The sequence below is a fragment of the Phocoena phocoena genome, chromosome 12 (assembly GCF_963924675.1).
Source record: "Phocoena phocoena chromosome 12, mPhoPho1.1, whole genome shotgun sequence".
Lineage (NCBI taxonomy): Eukaryota > Metazoa > Chordata > Mammalia > Artiodactyla > Phocoenidae > Phocoena > Phocoena phocoena.
The window spans coordinates 24,576,623-24,603,239 of record NC_089230.1 but is presented as its reverse complement, the minus strand read 5'-3'; the positions used below and the strand labels follow the sequence as shown (position 1 = coordinate 24,603,239).

At 40.7% G+C, this 26,617-nt stretch overlaps 1 protein-coding gene across 1 annotated transcript in view; it reads right to left on the bottom strand.

Moving 5' to 3' along the window:
• Positions 1–10,715: 10,715 nt before the first annotated feature.
• TXLNB (taxilin beta) overlaps positions 10,716–26,617 on the bottom strand; it is a 38,311-nt gene continuing 22,409 nt past the window's right edge. Inside the window, exons 7-13 of the mRNA XM_065888857.1 lie at positions 26,412–26,531; positions 22,622–22,696; positions 15,403–15,495; positions 13,181–13,276; positions 11,322–11,954; positions 11,046–11,150; positions 10,716–10,958 (exon numbers count right to left, since the gene is read on the bottom strand). Coding sequence (XP_065744929.1) covers positions 10,716–10,958; positions 11,046–11,150; positions 11,322–11,954; positions 13,181–13,276; positions 15,403–15,495; positions 22,622–22,696; positions 26,412–26,531 — 1,365 coding nt within the window. The remainder of the gene's footprint in view (positions 10,959–11,045; positions 11,151–11,321; positions 11,955–13,180; positions 13,277–15,402; positions 15,496–22,621; positions 22,697–26,411; positions 26,532–26,617) is intronic.

The window sequence follows — 26,617 nt, the reverse complement described above, 5'->3', positions numbered from 1 at the left end:
ACCCACCCACATATGGACTTTCAATTTATGACTAAGATAGCACTAGAGCAATGGAGAAAAATATTTTGCTTAAATAAGTGGTGCTTGATGAATGGCCTATCTATGTAGAAAAAAATTGATCTGCCCCCTGTGTCAATATTTATTCAAAAATTCATTCTGGGTAGACTGGTAATTCTGGTAAACACCAGAGCTTCTGTAAGATAATGTGAGAGAATATCTTCATTATTTTGGGGTTGACAAAGGTTTCTTAAAGAGGACACACTTGTACTTGTCAAAAGGTAAAATATTGATAAATTGAACAACATTAAAATCGAGAAATTCTGTTTATCAAAATATATCATTAAAAGAATAAAAATTCACAGAGCCACAGAATAGGAGAATTGATTTGCAATTACAGTTATTAATAAAGCATTTCTTTCCAGAAATATGAGAATGTTACAAATGAACAAGAAAAAGACAGATGACCCAACGGGAAAAAAAGGGAAAAAAATCATGCATGTCCAAAAAGAGGATCCATCCACTTGGCCAGTAACTATAAGAAAAGATGTTCAACCTCATTAGTCATCCAGGAAAGGCAAATTAAAATGACAATCAGATACTGTTACACACACCCAAATGGCTAAAATTAAACTGCCTGATGATACCAAGAGGAGGACATAGAGCAACAGCAGCTCTCATACACTGGTTGTTGAAATAATTGGTACAATCTCTTTGGAAAACGATTTGGTAGTATCTCCTATGGCTGAAGAGGCACATGCCATATAACCCAACAATTCCTCTCCTAAGTATATAGTTAGGAAATGTCACAGCAAAGTTATTTGTAGCAGCCAATAATTGGAAACAATTTAAATGTCAGCCAGCATTAGAATGGATAAATAACTCGTGGAATAGTCATATAATAGATTACTGTATGGCAGTGAAAATGAATGAACTACTCCTACAATCATGGATGTGTAACATGGATAATCTCACATGTATAGTTTCGATCACAGAAGAAGACACAGAAGAATACTTTTATAAAGTAAAAAACCCAAACAACAACAACAGCATACATACACATATATACACAAAGAAGTAAAACAAATCCCTGTTGCTGTACATCAGGAAGGTCGCTCCCTCTGGAGGTGTGGAGGTGAGGGAACTTCTAGGACACTCGGCTATGTTTTATTTCTTGACCTGGGTGGTAGTTTACACGAAAGAATTCTCATTGTACTAATTCAGTATTTTTGCAATAAACAGATTTTAAAGATATGTTGAGAAATTAAAGAGAAAAATGAGATTTTAAAAACATTTTGATGTAAGTTCAATGATTATCATTGTAAACTCTTCTTTTTGGTGTGCCGCACTTCAATTATTTCAGCTTTCTCCTATCCTTCTTTCCCAGGGCTCTCTGAGTGCAGACGGGCAGCAGCCTGACTCACACCCTCTTAAACAAAAAGGGAAATGCTTGATCTGTAAAGGCCAACTGGATTCAGGGGCTCAAATATGGTTATCAGGATTATGTCTGTTCTCTCATCTTGCAACTCCACTCCCTTCCCCCCCCTTTTTTTTTTTGCGGTACGCGGGCCTCTCACTGTTGTGGCCTCTCCTGTTGCAGAGTACAGGCTCCGGACGCCCAGGCTCAGCGGCCATGGCTCACGGGCCCAGCCGCTCCGCGGCATGTGGGATCTTCGCGGACCTGGGCACGAACCTGCGTCCCCTGCATTGGCAGGCGGACTGTCAACCACTGCGCCACCAGGGAAGCCCCTCACTCCCTTCCTCTTGACACTGTTCTGCACGAAGACCATCTTCACGTGGTAGACAGAATTCCGGCAGAAAGAACCAAGAGGTAGATTTCTCTGGGCTCTTCTGGGTAAACTTAGGCGCACTGAATTCAAGGGGCTTCCGTACCCACAAACCCCAAGATAACATAAGAGTAAAAACAGTGTGGTTGCCATGAAGCAAATGCAACTTCATGACATGTCAAGTAGCCTCCCGCCCCTCTTTACAGCAGATTAAACCCCCTCCTCTGTGGAAATCCTGGAGCTGCTGCTGTCTGTGAACTAAATACCAAATGGAGTGTGATGCTGCTTCAGGCTGCCCCGGAGGCTAGGATGGGTGAGGGGGCCTAAGGGTCTGTGATTGACGGCCCCACCTAGACTCTGTGTATCCAGGACACAGTGCTTCCTCCAGAGAAAGGATGCGGGCAGGCAAGAGCCATGTGTCTGCTCTTTGCTAAATAATTTTTACTTTTGCACATTAGAAAAAGTGTAATGCACACTGCCAAAATGCCCAAATGGACAAGAAAAAGACAGACACCCAATACTGTACCCACAGGTTATGACTATTGGTTTGCTTCATCCTTGCTAATATTTGATATTATTGATATTGAAATTTTTGTCAGTCTAATGAGCAAAAGTGATAGCATCTCATTGTTTTACTTTTTATTGGCCTGATGTGTTTCAGTCATTTGCATTTCTTCTTCTATGAACTGCCCATCCTATTCCATGCCAGTGGTGTACAAATGGGGGATGGGGCACACAGCAAGAGTGATCCTCTCTGCCAGGGAGGACAATTTTGCCACTGATGCTATTCAGGATTGCTGTGCATGATGATGATAAAAAGAAGACTGGCTTGCAGCTGGTCTTATTACCATTTTAAAATTCTCTATAGACAATGCCCCCTCTCCCTCATCGCTGGTGCCTGGGTGGGGTGCTCCTACTGTCTCTCCCACGTTCTTCTGAGTTGTTTGTCTTATTGCTTTGTATGATTTCTGTTTGTATTTTTTTTTCTGTTTGTATTTTGGACATGAATGCTTTGTTGTATTTATTGTGACTATCTTCTCCCATTCTGTTCTTGTCTTTTAATTTTATTTATGGTTAGGTGTTTTGTTCCCTTTAACTTTTGAAGATCATCAGTTAACTTGTATGGTAGGCACTTAATTTGTTTTAAAAACTCTCACTCTCCTTCCTTTGGGCATTGCTTTAAATTACTCCCAAACTGAATTGGAGGACTTCTGGATCCATTTTCTAATGACTGACAAGGGAGCAGCCAGATGGTCTAGCTATGACAGCACAGCTCGTCAATACTAGATATTTTTGGGAGATGAATTGTATCGGAGCAAAAAATCTCTCTGCGCAAAGGATGAGTCATGGGCATGACTGACTGGCTGCTAGCATCTGCAATCAACTCTGGTTTGCTACCCTCTGACTCACTGATTAAAGCATAAATAGATTGGGCACGATCTTGGCTTTTAGTTCAGAGAAACTTTCTTGATATTCAGGGGGTTGGTAGAGGAGATTATAACTCTGCCTCCAAGGATGCCGCCTTTGTTAGGAACAGTGACCACGTGAGAAATTTCTTTTGCATGTAGAAAGACCAGAATAAAGTTAGCCTTTCTGCTGCCACTGCTTATGTTCCTTGCTCAAGCTATGGCTGGTCTTTGTGAATTTCCCCGGACATACCCATAGCCTTGCCTGAGGATGGGACTTGTGAGTCAGTGGTGGCCGTCACCTTGGGCTGGTGGTGTATGCACGTATTTCATGAATAGCTGCCACTACCACTTTCAGCCCCACCCACCTGCATGTTTGTTCAGAGGCAGATTGTCAGCCAAAAAAGAATGAGCCCTGTGACACTGCAAGCAAAAAAAGGATTAGCTGTGCAAACAGAAGTCTGCAACAAGACATGATCCTATGAAAAACAAGCCAGCCACATGCCTAAAACCTCATCTATAGTATTTCAGCTATTCCATTCCCAGCCTCATCGCGCACACACCATTAACTTGCACACGCCAGAAACTCTCACACAGCCACACACTTATGTAGGCTCACGTCAACTTATTACGCAGAAATATAGTCACATACAATTATAAACATTCACATAGAACTAGTTCATACCACACACCTGCACAAAACTACACACATACACTGATACATGTTACACATGCATCCTCATACATGCCCTCACATACAGGTGCGCACTCACACACATTATACATTCACACACAAATAACCACACACACATTTCATATAACCTTCCTTCTCTACCAGGAACACACACTTTCTCACCTGGAGATCTGGGTAGCATTTGTAATAGAAATGCTCTCAGAAGTTTCCTTCCTGCTGTTTGGCTGCTGAAATTTGTGGGACAAGTAGTGGGAGGGACACTCAGGCCTAAGTCAGATGACCAAGTGCTCTGACTGGGAGCTCTGACTGGTGCTCTGACCAGGGGCGACCACAGAACCTCACACATAGAAAGACTTCAATATTTATTGAGAAAAATCAAAGAATTTGTGATTTACCCCATAACCTTTTCTTTGTCTAAATTTTAAAATTAAAAACAACTCTTTATTAGAGTAATTTCTTGTCTCTTTCCCCTTGCCTAACTTCTAATGGACATGCCCAAGGTGATATGCAAATCTCTTATACTAAAACCCTCTCTGGAGAGTAGAAAACCCACATAACTTCCTAAATCTTTTGAGAATGTAATCGGAGCTGTCAGAACCTTAGAGCTCATCTAATCCAAGGCTGTCATTTTATAGATGAGTGAACTGAGCCCCCGAGATATTAAGTGATTTCTCCAAAGTCACCCTGCTAGTTGGTAGCAGAACAGGGACAAGGGACTCAACAGCCTGACTCCTGGACCAGTGCTATCCTACACTTTTTACTTTGGACGTGACTGATTTTATTCCAGGGAATAACTTCCTGATAAGACTCTTAAGAAAACAAGTCTTAACATATAATATACACTATATTACAGTTGTCTATGAGAAATTATACTGGTTAGGGTAGAGCATTAGCTGTATTCTAATAAATCTTGCTTATACTATCACACTGCCAGTCCTTCAATCTGACATATGTTTAACCTTGTGACTTTAGATGTGATGAAAGCATCCCTGTTGTACTATTTCTATAAATTTCAACTCTGACTTTCTTAGTATATGGGATCCCTGAATATTCCATGGTTGGTTGCATCTGCCTGGTAGTTATTAGAGCAATCTCAGGTCACAACAGTTTTTAGCCTTGCCCTACTTAATAGATATGCTATAGCTAGTGATGGTGACCATCATTTCATTAGAGCAACAAAGCCATTAACTGTCTCATTAACTTTAAAGAGATTAGATTTGTTTTAGATCATTGACCTTTATTTAGCCAGTGTAATGATTTATGGTATTATCATATGTTTCCTGTTGCTTCATAAACTGGACTTGGACTTTTTTTTGTTTTGTTATTTAAGGCATTTGTATTTCTCTAGAGTTGGTTTCTGATATTTATATAATTTTTTGAGCTGTGTTAAGTTTAGATGTCTTACTCTAGCCCGTGTCCAGTAGGTTTACCTGGAAATTTGTATATGTGCGGGGGAACGTTTAAGTGCATTGCATGGCATAACTTTTTCAAACAACATATGAGTGTGCTGTGTATCTGTATTTGCACAGTCATGCTTCTTCTAAAAACAGTATAATATGCTTCCATGTAAGCATATAAAATTTGAATAACAGTGTGAACGCACAAAGCTGGCAGCTATTAACAGCTGTTACTCTCACTTGAACTACTGCACCCTCCCCCAAAGACAAACTAACACAACGTTAAATAAAAAATATAGGTAATTTAAAATACACTATGATAAGATTTCCCTGGTGGCGCAGTGGTTAAGAGTCCGCCTGCCAATGCAGGGGTCAAGGGTTCAAGCCCTGGTCCGGGAAGATCCCACATGCCACGGAGCAACTCAGCCTGTGTGCCACAACTACTGAACTGGTGCACCATAACTACTAAAACCCTCGCGCCTAGAGCCTGTGCTCCCCAACAAGAGAAGCCACCACGATGAGAAGCCCGCACACTGCAACGAAGAGTGGCCCCCGCTCGCTGCAACTAGAGAAATCCTGTACGCAGCAACGAAGACCCAACGCAGCCAAAAACAAATAAATAAATAAAATAAATTTATAGTAAAATAAAATACACTATTATATAGTGAATGCTGACAGTGGTTGTTAGGGTGATAGAGTATTGGGTAAATCTTCACTTTTCTCTATTTTCTAAATGTCCTATAATTTTATTATTTTAATGCTATAAAGACCACATTTATTATTTTAAAAGAAAGGCAAACAAGAAGAAAGAATAAAAACAACACTGAGAAACATGTTTGTAAAAATTTCCCCAAGTTGACATTACGGCGTGGAGGTGTGTGAATGTCATTATGGTTCTTGCCCTTTATTATAATCCTGCTTTCACAAAAGGGACCACCAATTGATGTGCCACTTCCTTTATTGCTCTTAATAGTCTTAAAGTTTTATCTTTTTATTTTTTCTTTTATATAATAGCTCTCTCTCCTTCTTTCTTCCCCTCTCTTAACATATGTCTTTTCTTGTTATGGTGGTTTTGTGTTATTTGTTATGTCATCCAGTGACTGTCAGTTCTGAAATAATGATTCTGACACCTAGGTATCTTTTAATTATGATATGAGGTAATTGAACATTATGATATGCCACTTAAAAAAATTCAAAGTTAAAATATAGCCAATATTTTATAATAACTATAAATGGAAAGTAACCTTTAAAAACTGTATAAAAATTTTTAAAAGTGGATTTAATTAAAAAATTAATTTGGGGTTAAAAGAGAGTAAAAAAATTTTTTAATATTAAACAGTTCATTCATTCATTCAAAAATATTTGCATATATTGCAAATAAGTTAATTAAATGGGATCAACGTCGGTGTTAATAGAAAGTCTGAGGCTCTAATATCCAGCAGGAAGTACTTGCATTCAGATTTTGCCAAGGTTGATTGTCCTGCTGAAGTGATTTGTCTTGTTTCTTATCTCCAGATAGAGTGAAACAGCTTCTGTGAATAGTTTTTCTGCCATGGATCAATGAATTTGTAGGTTTCTTTTGCTAGTTAAATGTTTCTGTCAAATATCCTTATTCATGAAGAAAATGATTCCTTTTTATACTTTGTCTTTGTCAGGAAAAATGATAGTAGGTATCCTTTGAAAATACAGGTGTAAAGACTCACCTATAGGAACGGAATTAAATCTGTGTCAAATTTTATACATGTGTGTTGTGTGCATGTGTGTGTGTACATTCACACACATATGCATCAGTAACTAGCATTTGTGGAAATTCTATCAGGGGATACCACCAAGGAGACTCGACTTCAGGTATTGAGGATACAACTGAACAGTGTTGAGGAAAACCTTTATTGCTATCACTTATGAATGTTTCTATTCTCATGGAATGCTCATGGTTGATCTAATGATAACTTTAATTTTCAGGTTCAGAAACGGAAATTACTTAAGCCTTGTGAAAATTTAACCTATATACTCTACTTGCCTACTTACTTCCTAAATCCTACTTGCCGGTTTATGATGGGAACAAATTTTAGAGACCAGAGTTATCATTTTTATTTCATATCTTCTTTTAGTGAATCCTTTACATTTAAATTACTTTCACTTTTTCTAAATACTGGATTTAACTACTGGTTAGAGCAGGGGCTAAGGAAATTTTCCTGAAATGATCTCTCTCCTCGCTATCTCTTAGTCTTATTGAAAAGCAGCTTCAGTTTTGCAACATACACATAATACTTTCATTATTTAAAAAAAAAAGAGCTATTTTAAAAATGTGTATCTATACCACATGAAAAAAGCAAGGTTTAATCTTTTTTTTTTTCATTTTAGCTAAGCAACCCTCTTCTCCAAGCATGCTAGGAAATGCTGTGTTCCAGAAGCCCCTCCCGGATCAAGATGGGTTGGGGAGAGGGAATAAGCAAAAGGCAGAACAGTGGGCCTCTTCCGATCTTGTTAGAGAAAAGTCTTGAAGCAGGTAGAAAAAGGAGAATATGAGCTGACACCTTCTACACTCCCTCCCTTACTCCTCAGAATATTTCTGTGAGGGCACATGCCAGAGAAGTTTGTGGAAACATGGTCTCACGGGAGACTGGAACTGAAGTGTGATAGGTCTGCAGCAGCGGACGGCCAGGCTGAGGAGCCTGGGTTCTGCTCTCTCATTAGGCCTGGGCCGTCACATTCTCTCTCCCTTCCTCCTTCCCTCTTTTCTCTCACCGAGCGCACGCGTGCGCACACACCCACACCAAGATTTTCAAAGTGTTCATTCCATGTACGTTCTACTCATAGACCAAAAATTCAACCAAGAGAATATAACCACAATCTTTGTTAGGTATCGTTGAAACATAGAAGTAACATAAGTAAAAATAAATATAAGTGAAAAATTTTAAAATAAAACCACTACTGGAGCATTTGGGAAGAGAAGTGCCTTTTTAGTAAATACATAAATTACAGTTATTTATTTTAGAAAACACCAATAACTTCAGTGTTTCTGGAGAGTAGACTTGGCATCTCTAGAAATAGTTATATGACCTTGATAAAGAACAGAAATTCCTTACTCTTTTGGGCCTTATGAGTTATTGTTATAATTAGTAAGGCCAAAGGACTATAATAAAACATTCTTTGAATATTAAAATAATTCTTCCAAAGCCTGTATTAAGCCTTGCAAATTTCAGGCAAGTTATTGTATCTGAAAATCTGCCCAAGATATATACCCTAGTGAGTAACGTGTTGCTATGAAAGCTTTTGGATTGAAAAAAAATGGACTTTTTAGAATATTTATTAGAATATTTGATTTACTGGATTTCGGCTCCTCTCCTGCCTGTTTCTCTTGCTAAACATTCAGAGTGAGACTTTACTATGATTATCTAATCTTACCCCATTCTTGGAAGTTCAGCCTCTGTAAATAATGGGAAAGGAGACCCTCCTGGATTGCTGTAGTACATATTTGGCTCTGAATTAAATGAATGTTTAAATAGCTAAGATTTTCAGTTAATGTTGAATTTGGCTGGATACCCTGTGGTTATAAAATTTTAAGCCTTTAAAAATACATGGGTTCTCAAATAGCATATGCTTTCTTCCTGATTTTTTTTTCCTGACTAGCATTTTGTTACTACCCTCACTGTCTGCTTCAAACAAATATTATGTAGTTTACAATTCTTATAGCATATGGTTGCTGCCTACAAGCACTTTGTGTGCTTTAGCAGACAGCCACATGCAACACTGAAAAATGATTTCTTGGATGAGTAGTAGAGAATCTTGCTTTAAACCATTTTTCTACTTGAGTTCAACTTTTAAGGTAGGGTTGGGTTAGATCTGTTTTTTCCCTCCCTCCCTCCCTCTCTTCCCTCCTATTTCTTTGTTGCAGTCTCTCTTTACTCTAGATAGAGTAATTCATGCTGTCAGTATTATTAGAGGTTCTTGTCACGCAGTAATAATGTAATACTCATGTAGACAACCCCAGGTGTTTCTAGCTTTTGCATCTCCTAAATCCTCACCTATTTTTCAAGTCATTTTGAGTAGGGACCCACGTGTCCTTTGCTTTGAACTTCTGGCTGTACAGAATTCATCAAAGCAGAAAATGTGTTGGCTTGCAAGCCTCATCACTCATATTTAAACTCTGTGTGGATTTGTTTTGGAAAAATAATAGCTTTTACTAAGCCATAATTGAGATGAGGGCTGAATGTAATTTCCTGCTGCCAAGGAGAGGGTTGGAAAGAAGGAGCAGAAGCTTTGAGAATATAGATTAGGGGCAGTGACAGCAGGAGGTGGTGGGGAAACCCTCTGGAGAGAGTGGTAGACAACAGGGAGGCAACTGAAGAGTTGGCAGGGCCAGGTGAATATGCTCTCTCCAGACCTCTAGCTCAAAAGCCGGGGTACCAGAGCACAGACTCTCAGCCTGAGGACCCTCAATCCCTCTATTCCCACCTCCCTTTCCCACTTCCAACCCTTTCCTTGCAGGAAGGCGTGAGTGGGCTGCTTCACCACATGAGGGTGTTGCAAGGCAAGGGGCCGAGTTGTGTAGGAGAAGCAGCTGCAAGAGGTGAGCAGTCTACTGCTGTGATTGTTCCCCCATTTTTTAGGGCCTCTTTTGGCCATCTTTGTGTCTATGTGCTATGTATAGCCTTGCAATCTAACCCAGTGCTGTTCTGTCATTTAATCCATTGGTTGAATTTATTGACCTACCATTGGGTTACTTATTTTTACCCAACATTATGTAGCCTAATATTTGTGTTCTGAACCTATTTCTAGTTCACAGAGCATTACTCTACTGTAGTCCCAGGTGCAAGTAAGAGATAATTTTTTTGATAAGCATCTAAATATTCTGCATGACAGAAAGCCAAAAAGAGATGATAGAATATATGTGTAATATATATCTGCATACATGTGTATAAAATATACACGTGTATATAAGTGCATAAGCACAAATATGTATATATTCATACATATACATATACACACACAATGTATATAATGTTTAAATGGAACCTGGTCATCCATTACTTACTATGGCACTTATTAAACTCTATGGAAATAAATAAAGCATCACATTTTCAGTATTTATATATTGTGTTGGGAGTCTTTAAACACCAAATCTTACTGTTGATTAAGAAATTGAATTAAGTACCATCTTAATGGCAAATTAATATAAATTTGCTACTCGTATGTTTTGTCGCCATTTGAGAAAATTATCCTATCAGCGTTAAATAGAAAAGCTCCAAATCAGTTATAAGTTGAGAACAAATAGCAAAGGCTGAAGGTACTCCGCATAACATATTAAAATGTCTTGATTCTAAATAAGTCTCTTCCATTAGACGTCCCCAGCCCTTAACGCCTCTTTCAGGAGGCAATCTGTTAGGACGATGGAAAGTCGGGAAGAACAGCCTCAGAAGGCAGAGGAGGCTTAGTCGGCTCCTTCCAGATTGGTGTCGGCCACTTTGGGCAGCGGGGGCCCAGCTGAGGCCCCTCCTGGCAGTCCCTCTGCTGCTGCTGCTGCTGCTGCTGCTGCTGCTGCTGCTGCTGGGGGCTGCCTCCTGGGCTCCCATCTAGACTCACCAGCTGGCACGTGCTCTCCCGCTGCGGGCGGGGGGGCACGACCGTCTGCCTCCATCACCCATAGAAAAGCCTCTGCCGGAGGCTCCGGGGCCTCGCCGGAAAATGCTGCCTCTGGGTTCCGGGGCTGCCTGTTGGCCTCCACCTCCCGTAGAAATGCTTCTGCCGGAGGCTCCGGGGCCTGGCCGGAAGCTGCTGCCTCTGGCTTCCGGGGCTGCCCGTTGGCTTCCATCACCTGTAGAAATGCTTCTGCTGGAGGCTCCGGGGCCTGGCCGGAAAATACTGCCTCTGAGTTCCGGGACCGCCCGTTGGTCTCCACCTCACGTAGAAACGCTTCTGCCGGAGGCTCCGGCGCCTGGCTGGAAAATGCTGCCTCTGGCTTCCGGGGCCGCTCGTTGGCCTCCATCTCCCGTAGAAACGCTTCTGCCGGAGGCTCCGGCGCCTGGCTGGAAAATGCTGCCTCTGGCTTCCGGGGCCGCTCGTTGGCCTCCATCTCCCGTAGAAACGCTTCTGCCGGAGGCTCCGGCGCCTGGCTGGAAAATGCTGCCTCTGGCTTCCGGGGCGGCGGATCAGCCAGTGGTGCAGCAGGGGGGCCATTGCCTTGGGCCTGTGCTCCTGACCCTGATCTGAGGGGAGGTTCTGCCTCCTTGCCTCCCTCCGCCTCAGCCTGAGGACTTGGGGGTTGCAGGGGACTCCCTGAATGGCATGCTGGGCTCAGAGGGGATTGTTCCAGCCCCTTGAGGGCCGTGCCGCCGCCCCCTTGAGGACTGCTGAGTTCTGTTTGGATTTCTTTGGACGCTTCGAGGGTTGACTCCGGACGATGAATGACCATGAAGGCCGCGGTCAGATTTTGCACAGCACTGTGAACACTGTTGGCTTCCTTTGCATCTGCCTCTTCACCCACGGAGGTATTTGACTCCGGTTCGTCGTCGTCAGAGGTGAGCTGACCTTGGTCATCCTTTTCAGGCATTTTTGTTTCTCTAATTTTTTTGTAGAGTTCGTTTCTCTCCTCTTGTAAAGCTCGACAGAGGTTCTCTAGCCTTCCAATTTTCATCACGAAGCACTCATATTCTTTAGCTCTCAATGCTTTCTGTGATTTAAACAGACACACACACTTATAAAACGACATGAAAAGCAAAATTGCCAGGATGCTCTATGGAGAGAAGCAAAACCATTTGTCCAGGAATTTGTTAGGCTCTGACCACAGGGTGGTGGCTGGACAGATACTCGGTCAGGGACATCACTTCTAGTTTTGTACTGTGTTGGAGACTCTGGTAGAATTTTAAGCCACGTATTCTTTTCTTTAGAAAAGAAAGATAGCAAAGCTTCTCTCTGCTTCAGTCTAGGGCTTTTAAAATCTTATAATGAATTTTCTGCTTCTAAGACTTAGAAGGCATAAGTAGAAGTTTATGACAAAATGATTGAGATGGACTGGGTCTTGGCCATCAGCAATGCCTTATCTGTTCTGTAGATAAACTGCTATATGCTAATCCAGCAACTGTTTGATTTATGTTTATGCATAATAAGCACATCTCTTTGGAATTGGTTGCAGTTTGGAATGAATTGTTAGAACAGTAATTATATCCAGAGAAACTCACCACACGCTCATTCATGATGCTGCTTGAACTGTTCAGTTCTCCTTTCCTCTAGAAATGTTGGTGTGTTTGTGCAGGAAATCATCTTAATCCTTCAGCCCCACCTTTGTGCTACTCTGTACCTTTTTTTTCCCCCACTTCTTTACGTCGAGAGGCCTTCACTTGAAAGCCCTGCCTCTCAGGTTAGGGACCATGTATCTTTGCCTTTATGGTCTCAGAATCTCCAGAGCCTGATGTAATATCAGTATTTAAATGCCTGTTGGAGGAATTAAACAATATGTATCTGTCTATAAAATAGCACATACCCTGGGTGCTTGGGCTAGTGTCTTCTCTCAGTTATGTTCAAATCAACTAATTAATTTATTCTGCGCCTGTAATGTGTCAGGCACCAGGGAAATTCAAGGACAGGTAAAACACTCATCCTGCCTTTAAGGAATTCACGGTCCAGCAGGTGTGGTGCTGCTTTGGGGACAGCTTTGGAATCAACAAGTAGGCGTGTGACTTAGGGTCACAACACTCTTTATGAGTCTGGACCTGAGACTAAATTACTAAATTGACGTTTGCTCTAATTATTTTTATTACAATATCATATACCACATCCCAGAAAAATTCTGCTCTTTTTCAAAAGTAATTATTTTGTGGTATTAGACCATAATTATTTTCTGAGTATAAATATATTGACTAGACAAGGGAAGATGAACAAGGGGAAAAACTTCCTCACCTCTTCAATCATGTCCAACAGAGCTTTGTTACAGTTCTCAAACCGAGCTTTCCACGTGGCTGTGTCCTTTTCCAGCTTCTTCATTTTCTTAGTGGTCTACAAAAATGAGTGTTTTAATGTTAATTCTGAAGAGTTAATATATCAAAGAAACTATCAGTTCCCTATGTGACTTCAAGAAAAGTCCTTTCATTACCAGCTGCTGAAGCAAGCAAAAATTCGATGTCAAGAAATGATGACTGATTGGAGAGAGTCATGATTTATTTTTGAACCATCTAGGTCAGTGGTGAACAAACTTACTTGCACCAGAGCCAATTAAGGAGAAAGGAAAACTACTTAAGGCCTTTCTGTTTTGTCATTGCTTTTTCTTTTGCTTAAAATAAAAATAGCCTTATTGAGTTCCAAGAATAAGCTTGAAATTTAGATTATTTACTGTACTGAATGGAAGACTATTAGTGAGAAGGTCGGCCTGGCTTTTCAGATGTTAAAATGTTGATAATATCTGGGCACATCTGAGAAGTAGCCACACAAAGGCAACTTTCTATGTTCTCAGCCTTCACATTTGTAGAGTGCAGTAGGATTCACAGAATGTGATTACATGCGTTATTGCTTTCATCCTTGAGACAGTCCCCCAAGGAGGGTTCTGTTTTCACCTCCACTTTATAAACGGGGAAACTAAGGTTCAGAGAGATGGAGTAATATTCAGGTGAGTTAGCAGAAGAGTAAGGCTGGAGTTATTTCATTTAATGCAACATGTGCAGAGTGCATGCTAGTTGCCAGGCCGGGCTGGGTGTAGGGCATCCAGAAGTTAATAAAATGAAGTCTGGCTTTTTCAGACCTGAAACTACTCACGTTCCTGGTTATAGGAGCTCCTCTTTGCTTGCCTGAAGTGAGGGACAAGGCGTGTGTTCAGGTGCAGTTTCCCTGGATGAACCACACCTGGGCACTGGCTGCTTCATGCTAACCTGCCTGAGGCGGGTCTGCTTGGAGGCTAGAGTCTGGGCCCAGGCCTTTGGCCCCTGGGCCCTATAGAGAAGCTACGTGAGCCTTGAGTGCTTTTTTATTTTGATCATTTCTTAACTGACTTAAACTTTTAAAAGTCATCAGCACCTTTAGGAATTTGATGAAATCCATGGGACCACACCTAAAGAAATGCAATATGCATATCAAATTTTTTTGCTAATTCTGCTAAGAGTCTATAAATGAACTCCAGATAGAAAACTCCTTTAATATTTATTCCAATCTTAAAACTATGTAATTTTGCAATAAATAACAGCATTTTTCCTACTCTAATATTTATTCCAAATTAAAACTCTGTAATTAAAAAAAATTTTTTTAAATGGATGGATCCATCGTGGAGTGAGAAAGCTGTAACTTTTAACAAATGTTGGCCCATTAAGTTTGCTCATGAATTGTGAAATTTATCATATCAGTTTATGAAAATTTTTTCAAAGAATGCTTTCTACACTTAAAAAGGGTTAATGCCAGTGCCTGTTCAGAAACACAGTTCTGATGCTGATTTTATTTTGGGAAGACACTGAATTAAACAAAATGTAAACAGTATGTCCAACAATAATATTAGCACCTCATATCTGTAAAAGACTTTTAAAAAGTTTAAGACCCTTAAAAATACATTAACTTATTTGAACTTCACAATCTTGTCAAGTAGGCAAGGGAAATCGTTTCTTAATTTATAGATAAGGGGGAAGTTAAGTGAACTGTTCACTGCTGCTTGAGTAAAAACACACCCAGACTTCATCTCCTCATTCAACACCCTGTCCGTTATATCTTATTACATATATTCTCTTCTGAGAAGGATCCTATGAAATGGTATTTTCTACTCTAACATTCTGCTTTTGCATATTTGTATGAAAATTAATTTTTTTAATCTTTAAAAGATTAGTTTTTAATTTCAGTATAAACAACATAATATTAAATTTCTAGCTCTTATCTTTTCTTTTTACACCTCTCCATGGCCTAGAAAAAGAAAATATTCTTCCTCAGAGTGAAAATGTATCCTAGTGTTTTCAGACTCTTCCTAAGACTAATTCACCAAATAGTTACCGATAAAAAAAATACAGTCCAAATCACATTTGCGTGTATAAATGGTTCATTACTTCATGAAATGCACTGAAATATCTTAGCAAGAGAAAAATGAACCCAAAGGAGTGTTGCGTGTCGAACTAGAAGATGTCAGTATTTCGTGGGGGATAAGCAATACTCACTTTCTCCATTTCCTGTTTGAAGGTGGCAAACACCTCATTGCTTTTTGTCAGTGTGTTCTGAAACTCTTCAAACCTTCCAGAGTAGACAGTAAGCTGTAAACAGGGGAAAGAGTAGATTTGTTTTAGGACTGCTTTCAGAATGCTTCCAGAACAAAAACAACATGTCATTGTTTATTGTTTGAGAAGAAAAATGATATAAGGTAATTTTTAATACAATGTTAGTGATATGTTCAATTCTTTTTACTACGAGATCAGCCTAGGTCAGTGAGTATGACTGAAGTACTTCTTTAAAGAAAAATGAAATAATAAAATACGTCATCACCATTTCATTATAACTTTTACCGGCAAACATTTTTTGAGCACTGAACATAAGCACTGACTCTGTGTACAAAAGCATTTAACCTGTAGTTCCTGTTTTTGAGGGACCTGCACTCCTGACGGGAAGATAATCCCAAAGACAACTTGATTATAGGACAGTGAATACAAAGTACCAAGTCAGTTAAGTACTGATCAGAGAAGGAGGTGAGTGTGGCCCATGATCATTTGAGCCACAGTTTTTTGGAGAAGGTGAGCCTTGAACTTGGTCTTGAAGGAAGCAAGAATGAAGACAAGTATGGGCCAGACATGGACTAGGGTTGCTGCCATTATGCAGGTTGTGCTATTATAAGCAATCGTCATTTCCCTTTTTGACATTGTGGTTTTGGGTATTTATGAATACAGTGTTCTAGCCAACAGCAGTTAGTTGTCCCTTTTCAACAAAATCGGTTTATTATACCAATTTTTTTATAGATGGAAATAATGAGTCTTGAGGAAGAAATGCCTTTTTCTAATTTGCACCAATAAAACATCATACGGGTTAGCTTGGGAGTGTGGAGAAGAGCCTTTGTACCTCTACATCCTTAATTCCGAGGCTTGTATTTGGGGTAGGAATAGGGCAGGATAGGGAAGGAGAGTGTATAAATACTTGATTGTTACTGACAGTGATACAATAGTAAAATCTTTTGAAAATAATTTTAGGATAGCACGTTTTGAGTGAGTGGAGATTTAATATGGATGATTCTTGTTGACTAACATGGAAAGTTTCCATTTTCAAATGAGACTTTGGTACTCTTAACTGTCTGGAACAGCCTCAAGTCCTCAGTTGGGCGCCAGCTGGCTGGTGATACTTGTGAGACTGTCCTTTCAAAAGCAGAGAAGAGTGACTGACCGAAAGCCAGTAGGTTGGAGAGTTCCCAGTCTTGGGGATGGGAGTTAGAGGGAGGGTGTGGGAATCAAACAACCCCTAGAACCAAGAAAATTTGCTTATCTAGAATGGCTCGTTCTCACATGATTCAGAATAGCAGGGTTTTACTGCAGTACACAAGAACAACAAAATAACGTAAAACTTTTCATAGGACACAGATTTTCCCAAATCAGACAACAGCTGACCATCATTTTGAAATCAATCATTAACTCTGTGGATATGTGATAAAACTTGAGGTAACTCTAGTGGCCTAAAATTCTTCTCATGATTCTTTGGCATACAGATTTAAAAAGACTGGGTAAAGTGGCAGAAGGGAATTCATGGCCAGGAAGGTACCCTGGGGTTTTACACACATAGTGCATAAGACAATACAGCTGACCCTTGAACAACTCAGGGTAATAGGGACACTGATCCTCCATGAAGTGCAAAATCTGTGTATAATTTATAGTCAGCCCTCTGTACTCCCGGGTGCTCATATCTGCAGTTCCCCATCTGCAGATTCAACCAACCTTGGATACTGCAGTACTGTAGTATTTACTATTGAAAAAAATCGACGTGTAATTAGATCAGCACAGTTCAAACTCATGTTGCTCAAGTGTCAGCTGTACTTGATCATTATATGCAGTGCACTCTTGATATAGTCTGTTTAATTGTTTCATTTTTTCCCAAAGTACTGGCTGAGATCCACTGAATTGATTTCAGGGTGCATGAATAGGTCAAGTCCCTCAGTTTGAGGGTAAGCTCCTGTGGGACTGGCTGCCTGTACTGCCCATGGTCTAGTGGTGTAGGGTGGGGACAGCTACCCCCAGCTGATCCTCTTCATCTATCACAAAATCCATTCATTTGTATTTTTGGCCAAGCCTCCTGTTAACTTCTTTTCCTTACTTTCTCCTCTTTCTTTTTCCAGCTTTTCAGTAATTCCAGCAGAAGTACAGGGGGATCGCAGATATGGTCTCCTGAGCTGGTCCTCCCAGACCCTCTCCTGCACAACTAGACCCTCTCTCTAGTTGTAGGCTGCAGACAGGAAGGGAAGGAGTGGGCATGTGTGCGGTGCATTTCACCTGCACAACCTTGACAGGCTTAACGGGGGCAACCACACGCACCCCGGCCAGCTCTCTCCTCATTCTTTGGGCAAAATGTTCTTTTGGTGTATAAATTCGGCAGATTTTGTTTCCCTTCCCCATGTTTTCTTGTGGCATGGAGAAGACAGATATACCAGAGTTCAAGGAGTAGTGTCTCACTTCATTACCACTTCTGGCTTTTTTCTAGTGACCATCAACTTTTTCTCTCTTTTCATCTTTTAAATTGGGTAAAATACACATAACATAAGATTTGCCATCTTAACCATTTTAAGTATATAGTTCAATATTGTTAAGTATATTCACATTGTTGTGCACCCCAATTTCCAGAACTTTTCATCATGCAAAACTGAAACTCTACACCTGTTAAACGATAGCTCTCCATTTCTTCCTTTTAGTGACTGTTTTTAATAGTCTGCTTTTCTTCCTATTTGACCTCTTTGTCATAGGTGGCAAAACCTGTATGGACTGTACTTTTCTCAAGTAACCAACTCTGTCACTCTTTATTGATACGAACTAAAATGCACACTTCCTGTTTACTTTATGGATATGTGTTTGGTCATATTTTCCCTCTCACGATTATGCTGACATGATGCATGCTTTATTTGTTTTGTTTTGTTTTGTTTTGTTTTGCGGTATGCGGGCCTCTCACTGTTGTGGCCTCTCCCGTTGCGGAGCACAGGCTCTGGACGAGCAGGCTCAGCGGCCATGGCTCACGGGCCCAGCCGCTCTGCGGCATGTGGGATCTTCCCAGAACGGGGCACGAACCCGTGTCCCCTGCATCGGCAGGTGGACTCTCAACCACTGCGCCACCAGGGAAGCTCGTGATGCATGTTTGATGTGTCATATTCCCTCTTTCACTTTGGTATTTCAGGGAAACGTGGAAGGAACATCCAGAGGTCTTCCTCAGTATTTTTACCAGAGGCAGAAATAGAAAAAGACTATTCTAGGGTTAGTAACAACAACAGTTGCCCTGACGTTTCACTTTTAAATGGGCGGAGCGGCACACACATTCCTTTACCTGAGCACAAATTTTAATTACAAACGTTCATAGCATATATGAAACAGAAACGTGTCCAGGAATAGTCTTAGCCAACTTGGGAGATTTGGTTTGGGAACTAGTCCAATTATAATAGTAATTGCAGAGGAATCTCCTTTCATCTTATATAGATAAGGTGAGGCCTTCTGAGATTAAAGACTATGAATACCCATCTTTAACAGTTGACTCACTGATCTTCCCCCTGGGGTAGTATTTTGTGTCTGTGCTGCTGTGTTTTGTGGTTATTGCTGACTTCCCACATCTACTACCATCTTCATCCTTATCGATCCAATGAACACTCTATTTGTAGCCACAATTGTATCCCATCGATCATATCTGACATTTACTCTATTGCCTTGGTTTGTATAATTGAAAGCTAGACATCTCTTCCCTAAGTGAGAATCATGCCCCAGATTGGCAACATGTTGTCTTATGACTGAAAAGTGACTTCCGCCTAGGAAAACACAATCTATCCTTGATATTTCCTTTGCTAAGACCATAGAAATGGAGACTAAGGCCTCTCCTTCCTACCATCCGACTCCTTTCTTTCTTTCTTTTTTTTTGCTGTACGTGGGCCTCTCACTGTTGTGGCCTCTCCCATTGCGGAGCACAGGCTCCGGACGCGCAGGCTCAGCGGCCATGGCTCACGGGCCCAGCCGCTCTGCGGCATGTGGGATCTTGCCAGACCGGGGCGTGAACCCGTGTCCCCTGCATCGGCAGGCGGACTCTCAACCACTGCGCCACCAAGGAAGCCCCATCCGACTCCTTTAATTGTCAAACCAAAGGAAGTGTTTGAGTGCCTTGCAAGATCATCTGTGATAGACTTTGTTTTTCAAGGTTTAAACATTTAAAAAATATAATGCCGATATTTTTCAAGAGGAGCTCATTTAAACATTATTACACACAGGGATTTGGGGCCTCTGTATTCTTCGTGATGATTAAGTAATTATTGCAGTTCTGAAAATGCCTTGAAGACAAAAGAGATAGACAAGGGAGGGTCCTTACAGAGAGAGCCACGTGCCATGGAAAGAAAGGTGATGGAGGAGGCAGGGTTATCTAGTTTAGCTGAGTTCTTCAGCTCTGGATATTCTCTACATTCATAAACTAGAGCTGAACATGGTTTTGAGATCATCTTTTCCAGTGGTTCTTAAACTTTTTTTCAAATAAAGACTTCTTTTGTCTCATATATCACTATGTGGATCCTTACCTATGAAATAATACTAATGTTAGCACATACACTAATCAGTTGTTAGCATTTTAATTAATATTTATCACTAGATTGTGAGTTTAATTAGGCAGGGATTTTTGATTCTCTTATTAAGTACTATATTTCTAACATCTAGAACCATGCCTAGCACTTAGATGCTCAATAAATATTAGTTGAATTAATTATGCTTACTATGGGGGCAGGCACTAAGTGTTTTTTTTTAATTGTTGAATGTGTCTACTCTTGTTTTTTAATTAGTTTATTTATTTTTATTTTTGGCTGTGTTGGGTCTTTGTTGCTATGAGCAGGCTTTCTCTAGTTGTGGCGAGCGGGGGATACTCTGTTGTGATGCACGGGCTTCTCATTGCAGTGGCTTCTCTTGTTGCAGAGCACAGGCTCTAGGCGCGAGCTTCAGTAGTTACAGTACACGGGCTCAGTAGTTGTGGCTCGTGGGCTCTAGAGTGCAGGCTCAGTAGTTGTGGTGCACGGGCTTAGTTGCTCCATGGCATGTGGGATCTTCCCAGACCAGGGCTCGAACCCGTGTCCCCTGCATTGGCAGGCGGATTCTTAACCACTGTGCCACCAGGGAAGCCCTGAGCTAAGTGTTTTGAGTGCATAACTTGAAAACAAACTGCATATACTACATGTTAATTAACTCATTTTCCTTCTATAAACTTAAACATATGAATAACTGCCATCCATGCTGCTAAGCAAAAGCTGATATAATGTCAGAAACAGCTACATTTTAGATAGTAGCTGCTGCCCAATGTGCTGTTAGGTTTTGGAAATACTGAAAAGTAATGGGCCTCCCAGAGGTCAGAGGACTCCAGCTTGGGATCATTGATCCATTACAACATCCTTATTTTACAGACCAGGAAATTTAGGTCCAGGGAGGTTTAGGTGAGCTGCACAGGATCAGACAGCTTCAGTAGAAGAGCCAGGACTCTGACCCTGGTCCCTGGGTTCGACCCAGTATTGAGGGATGAACGAGGAACACTGGCAAGTCTAGAACCCTGGGTCATACTTTTTCAAACTTGAGTGGGTATAGGTGGGAAATTGGATCACACCTTTATGTTATTTCACAGGTTATTAAAGACCTAGATTCTGATACCAGCCAAGTGAGTCACTCTCTAGCCCAGAGTCTAATGGTATTAATCTGTTCTTCATTTAACATAGAGGAGTAGAGATTGCTTATAACAGATGGAACAATGAATAGCTTCAAGTACTGCCTGTTGTACCCCTCAAGGTTCTGTGCTGTGAATGGGACAGGGATAGAGCCAGAAGCCCTGATTTGCTTCTCTGGACTCTCCCCCCAGCAGCCCCCCACCACTGGACAGTGAGGTCACACCTCCTTTCCCCCCTGCCTGCCTCTGGTTAGAAAACTGCCACTGCCTGCCACCCACCCCACACCATGATGTGATGTGTTCCATGACTGCCTAAAGGATCACCTTGAGTTTGTAACCTTAGAGTTTAGTCCTTCAATTCTATTAATAGTGAAAAAAAATTACGGTTCGTATTTCTATGTAATTAATATTTTTAAACTATTTTGATCTACTAGTGGGGGAAACAATTCATCATTGGGTTTTGTACACACATTGGAAAGGTGTGCTTTAGGAAGGTTAGATATCAAAATGTTATTTTGTTTTTGTCTGTGTAGTGGTATAATTTGTGATTTTAAGTTTCTTATTTTTCCTACTTTCCTTTTTAAAAAATGAACACGTGTTCATTGAACTTGTTCATTCATACAGTGAAGAATTTTTTTCACAATGAACAAATATTCAGCAGTCAGCACATAAACATTTACAAGTGAATTATTCAGATCTTAAATTAATGCTGCCCAGTTTGGAAGGCTTCTGATTTTCTCGCTTTCTGTGAGATTTTACAGTCCCTTTAGCACTTGGGCATTTCTCCCAGCAGGGGAGCTAGAGCCCCTCTGTGGCCCGGCCTGTGGCAGGATGGCTCTCCTGGAACCTAACAGGGAGCATTTGCCAGCAGGGGCAGAGCCCCAAGGGCACCAGAAAGATGGATAGGTCTGGCTTTCCTCCAGAGCCAGCTGTTGCCTGAGGCTTTATTTTTGAGCCTGAAATATGAATTCCCATAGTCTAATCAAAACATACACATAACATCACGAAGCCAAATCAAAATGGTTTCTGATGTCTGCCATCTTTAATCGTGTGACACTGACAAGGCCAACCTCTGATAGCACAAAAACGTGGGTGCTGACTCTATTTTTCTAATTTCCTTTTATTATAAATAATGTCAAACAAGTAAGGAAATTTTCAGTATTGACAATTGTAGATGGTGCATCTGGACAGTTACATTTTACCCTTACCTTGACAGGTTAATGGGGGAGGAGAGAGAGGACATATGAACAGGTAGGCAAGGACCTGGCCACCAGCTTATTCTGGTTGTCCCTCATTTGTATTGATATGTCAGCAGACCTTTTGACTAGAAGTTGTTGGTGCAGAGCATTTATTTTCCTTAGATATAACATTGTACTTTTATTTTTACTTAAAAATAATAAATATGAAGTTATTCTTCATTTCCAACTCCTGTCCCTATTTCCCCTCCCACATGGAAGGCCTCTTGCAGACTACCTTTGGTTCACAGCAAGGAGGACACACCCATGCATTGTTGTCCCCCTACTTCACCTGAGCCTGCAGGACTGTCTCTTGTTCCTTCAGCACTTTGGCCTGAAGTTTCCACTCTGCTGCCTGGTTCAGCAACTGTGAGAAGAGAATGCATGGAAAGACTCAAATTATCTTTTAGATTACCATTTGTTGTAACTTGTGTGTAAACTTAATTACTTGCTAAGTAATCCTCTTAAGTAATTTTGGGGGAACTTTGCAAAGAATCTAAGAAAGCTAAGAAAACAACTAGTTTAAAAAGTTTGATTCTTAACTAAAAATTAGTGATTCCAATGGAAAAAAAAAAAAAAAGAGGAAAAAAGTCTCCGACTCAAGCATGAATCACACAAAATTTCAACCTCCCACCAAATTCTGGACCCGTCTGTAGAAATTCTGGCCAACTATCATTCAGCCTCTGCTTGAACATTTCCATAATATTACCACCTGGGGCATTGTGACCAACTGTTCCTTTATATTAGACCACTGTTCTCCACCATAGTATGCATTGGAATCTCCTCAGGGGCATGTTAAACTGCAGATCCTTCTCAGAGAAAATAAGTTAGGAAGTATTAGGGTGTGATTAGAATCTGTACTTAATGCAAATACCCAAGATGGTTTGGATATTGGTGGTCCATGGATTATACTTTGAGAAACACCAGGTTAGAAATTTGACCTATTACTCCAAATCCTATATAAGGTTTACAAAAGAAGCCTCACCTCTCTTCTATAAGGCAGCCCTTCAAATACAACCAAGGCCCTCATGTCAAACACGATCAGAACTGGAACTCATGGGTTAAATTGAAAAAGTTGTTTTAGGCGGAAAAATGACACATACATATGTAAGACATGTTATTTTAACTTAAGATGTATGTTCATTTATTTATCAATTTTGATGTAGGGCTGTGATCTTTGTTTTAGGTATGGATCTTCTGATTGGAATTCGGAGGGTTTTTGCTTGTTTTTACAAAAATCATATCTATAATATGGCATATAAGGTTTATAATTTTTTAAAAACAATACTGCTAGAACCTAAAGACCTAAGGTATTTGTAAAGCAGCTTGATTGGATAATTCTCTAGAGTTTTACAGCTTTCTTCCAGTCTTTTATAGTTGCTCACATCTAAGTTGACAGTTTTTTTTTGCTATTGGCCTACATCTAGGCTTTCAACTCATTAAGCATAGTTTTTGTTTTTAGAAAGCAACTCTTTCTTTTAACATATTTCCTTTAACATATTTTAACATATTTCATCAGTTTATGTATCATTCTGTTGATTTACATAATACAAAACCAAGGATAACTGGGAACAAAAGGTTTGGGAGCAAACACCCGATTCTTAGTAAGCTCTATCTTACTTAACATGGGCAACCACGGGTAGATATTCCAGAGTGGCTAACTAGCCCCAGGATTCAGCATGCTATGGCCACCTGTCAGCGTGCTTCCAGAGAATGGTGAACATCATGGATAACCTGGTTAGTCAGTCAGGTGGCTGTCAGTTAAGAAGTTTCTATTTTATTTCAAGATAGGCTGATATAAATTTCTTTTTGTTTATTCATGTTGTAAAAAAATGTTCATTTTTGCTATCAGAACCAAAAATAATAAAATCATTATTTGTAAAAACTTTTTTCTTATCCAAGTTAGTCTTGACCTCTCCATTTGTAAAAGGGGGTTGTATATGTCCCTCCATGCCTCCCAGTGAGCAGTGAGGATCAATTATTATAGAAGCACAATTGACTCACTGTTAAGAGAGAGGTCTGAGGCAGCCGCGGAGTGGAAGACCTGCAGCGCCCCCTCTGGCCATCTGAGCTGTGTGGCTGCAATGTACACGGCCGGCCCCTGCTTGACACACAGGGGCCCTGTTGTGATGGGTAGTTCCCGATGAAGAAGGAAGAAGGAGGCTGCCTGTTCTTGAAATGAAGAACGGTCCCTCCCCTACCCCGCAGCTCTGACTTGATATTTCATCAGTTTCAAAAAGAAGTGTCAGAGCTGGAACCCAGGAAGGTAGCCGCTAGCTTTGAAGAACTGAGGGAGACTACCTTTCTTTGACTTGTACCTGCTGTTTTGCTAAATCAGGGAAGGAAAAGAGGGCAGCATGCTAGTTTCTTGCTAAGGTTGAGTCACTCTGTGTCTGCCCCCCAGTCTCTCTCACATGAATCTTTTCCTAGTTGTTCCTCTCTCATGCCTCATATATTAAATACCAAAGGTACTGATATTCTGTAGGAAGCATATCTTACCTGAGAGTAATTACATCAACAGTGGAGTATCCGTTTTCTTGGATTCTGAATAATAAATAAATGCTTTACTTCTTACTTTGAGAGCTAGGTTTTAGATGGATTTAATCAATTAATCTTTTTATTAAGAGCACATGGACATCTGATTTGAAATTATGCAATGTCCACTAGGTTATGTTCTCCAGAATTTATCCTTTTGTTGCCAAGTTTGAAAACCGAAGTTTTAAAAAAATTCCTATTCTAACAAATTGAAATGATTATAGTCTGATTTTAGGTAAATACAGAGCTTGTGATCAATTGTTAAATGGCTACATTTGAACAACTGGTCCATTGACTGTGTCAAATCTCTCTCTCCCCAGCAACAGACACTGCTTTAACTCATGCCTCTGAAACACATCTCTGAGTGTGATGTACTATCACAGAGCTTGGGCTTTGGGGACAGATACACTGGAGACGTGACCAACACATCTCGGTCACTTAGTAGTGTGTGACCTTAAACAAGTCACATATCCTTTTTGAGCCTCAATTCTCTCACCTGTTTTGGAGTGTTTGGAAAAGCCACCACTCAGTTTCTTAAACCAAAAACTCAGGAGTCATCCTTGACTCCTTCCTTTCCTCGCTGTCACCATCTTCCTGTTCAAAGCATTGCCTGTTGGTTTTACATTAAAAACATAACTTTTATCCACATCCAGCTCTCCTTCTCCACTGCCACCTCCCCAGTCCAAGCCGTCATCAGATCTTGCCCAGATTGCTGCCTAGCTCTCTTCTTGCTTTCTTGTCCCTCTTTAGTTCACTCTCCACCTACGAGCCAAATTCAGCTTTTACAGATGCAAAGCAGATCATGTCACTTCCTTTGCTAAAACTACCCAGTACTTTCCTATTACATTTAGAATAAAATCCAAACTACATTTCAAGCTTACAGAGCTATACAATTTGGCCCCTGTTTACGTCTACAATTTTATTTTGAAATTTTCTCCCATGGGTCAACCTGCTCTTGCCACCCTGACCTTTTCCAATTTCTGGAGGATGCCACGCCGGTTCCAGCATTAGGATCTTTGTCTCTTCTGCAGACACTGCTGCTGGAGACCTCCTCTCTGACTCCCTCCCTCTTATCAGGCAGGGCGCAGCTCAAGCGTCCTCCTCTCGGTAGGCCTTCCTAATCACCCAGTCTAAAGTAGGTCCTCTCCTTCTGCCCCATTCGAGGTTCCTCCTTATTTCCCTAGTAGCACTTACTATTATATGAAATTATCCTTATTTGTTTTCTTGTCTATTGCGTCTCTTCCCAGTTAGATTCATGCTGGAGTGTGGCCTTCTTCTTGTTCACCGCTACACCCCAGCACCTAGAAGGGTGCATAGCTCATGAAACGTGTTTGAAAAGGTTTGGTGAATGGGTGCATGACTGTTTTAGGTAAAAAACAGTGTAGTACAGTGTTTCCTACTGGGCTAGCCAATTTCATTCTCCAGGGAAGCTTAGGCTCTTTCTCCATCAGTCTAGTGCTCTATGACTGTTGTCAGAAACAACATTCTCAGGGGTTCTCTGACCCCAAGGCAGACCAGACAAGCACACAGACTCAGGTGATAAGTACATATTCCTTTTCACGTTTGTGTCGCTCCTCTGCTTCCTTCATCATTTCTTGCGCCTGCTCGAGTTTTGCATCCACCAGCTTCTGCTGCAGTTCTCTGTGTTTAAATATTTTGTCCAGGTGCTAAGAAAAATAAAGTGCACATTATCAAGCTTGACTTATTATTGGTGCTGAAAACAATGTAAAAAAAAAGTAATGTTGACATAAAC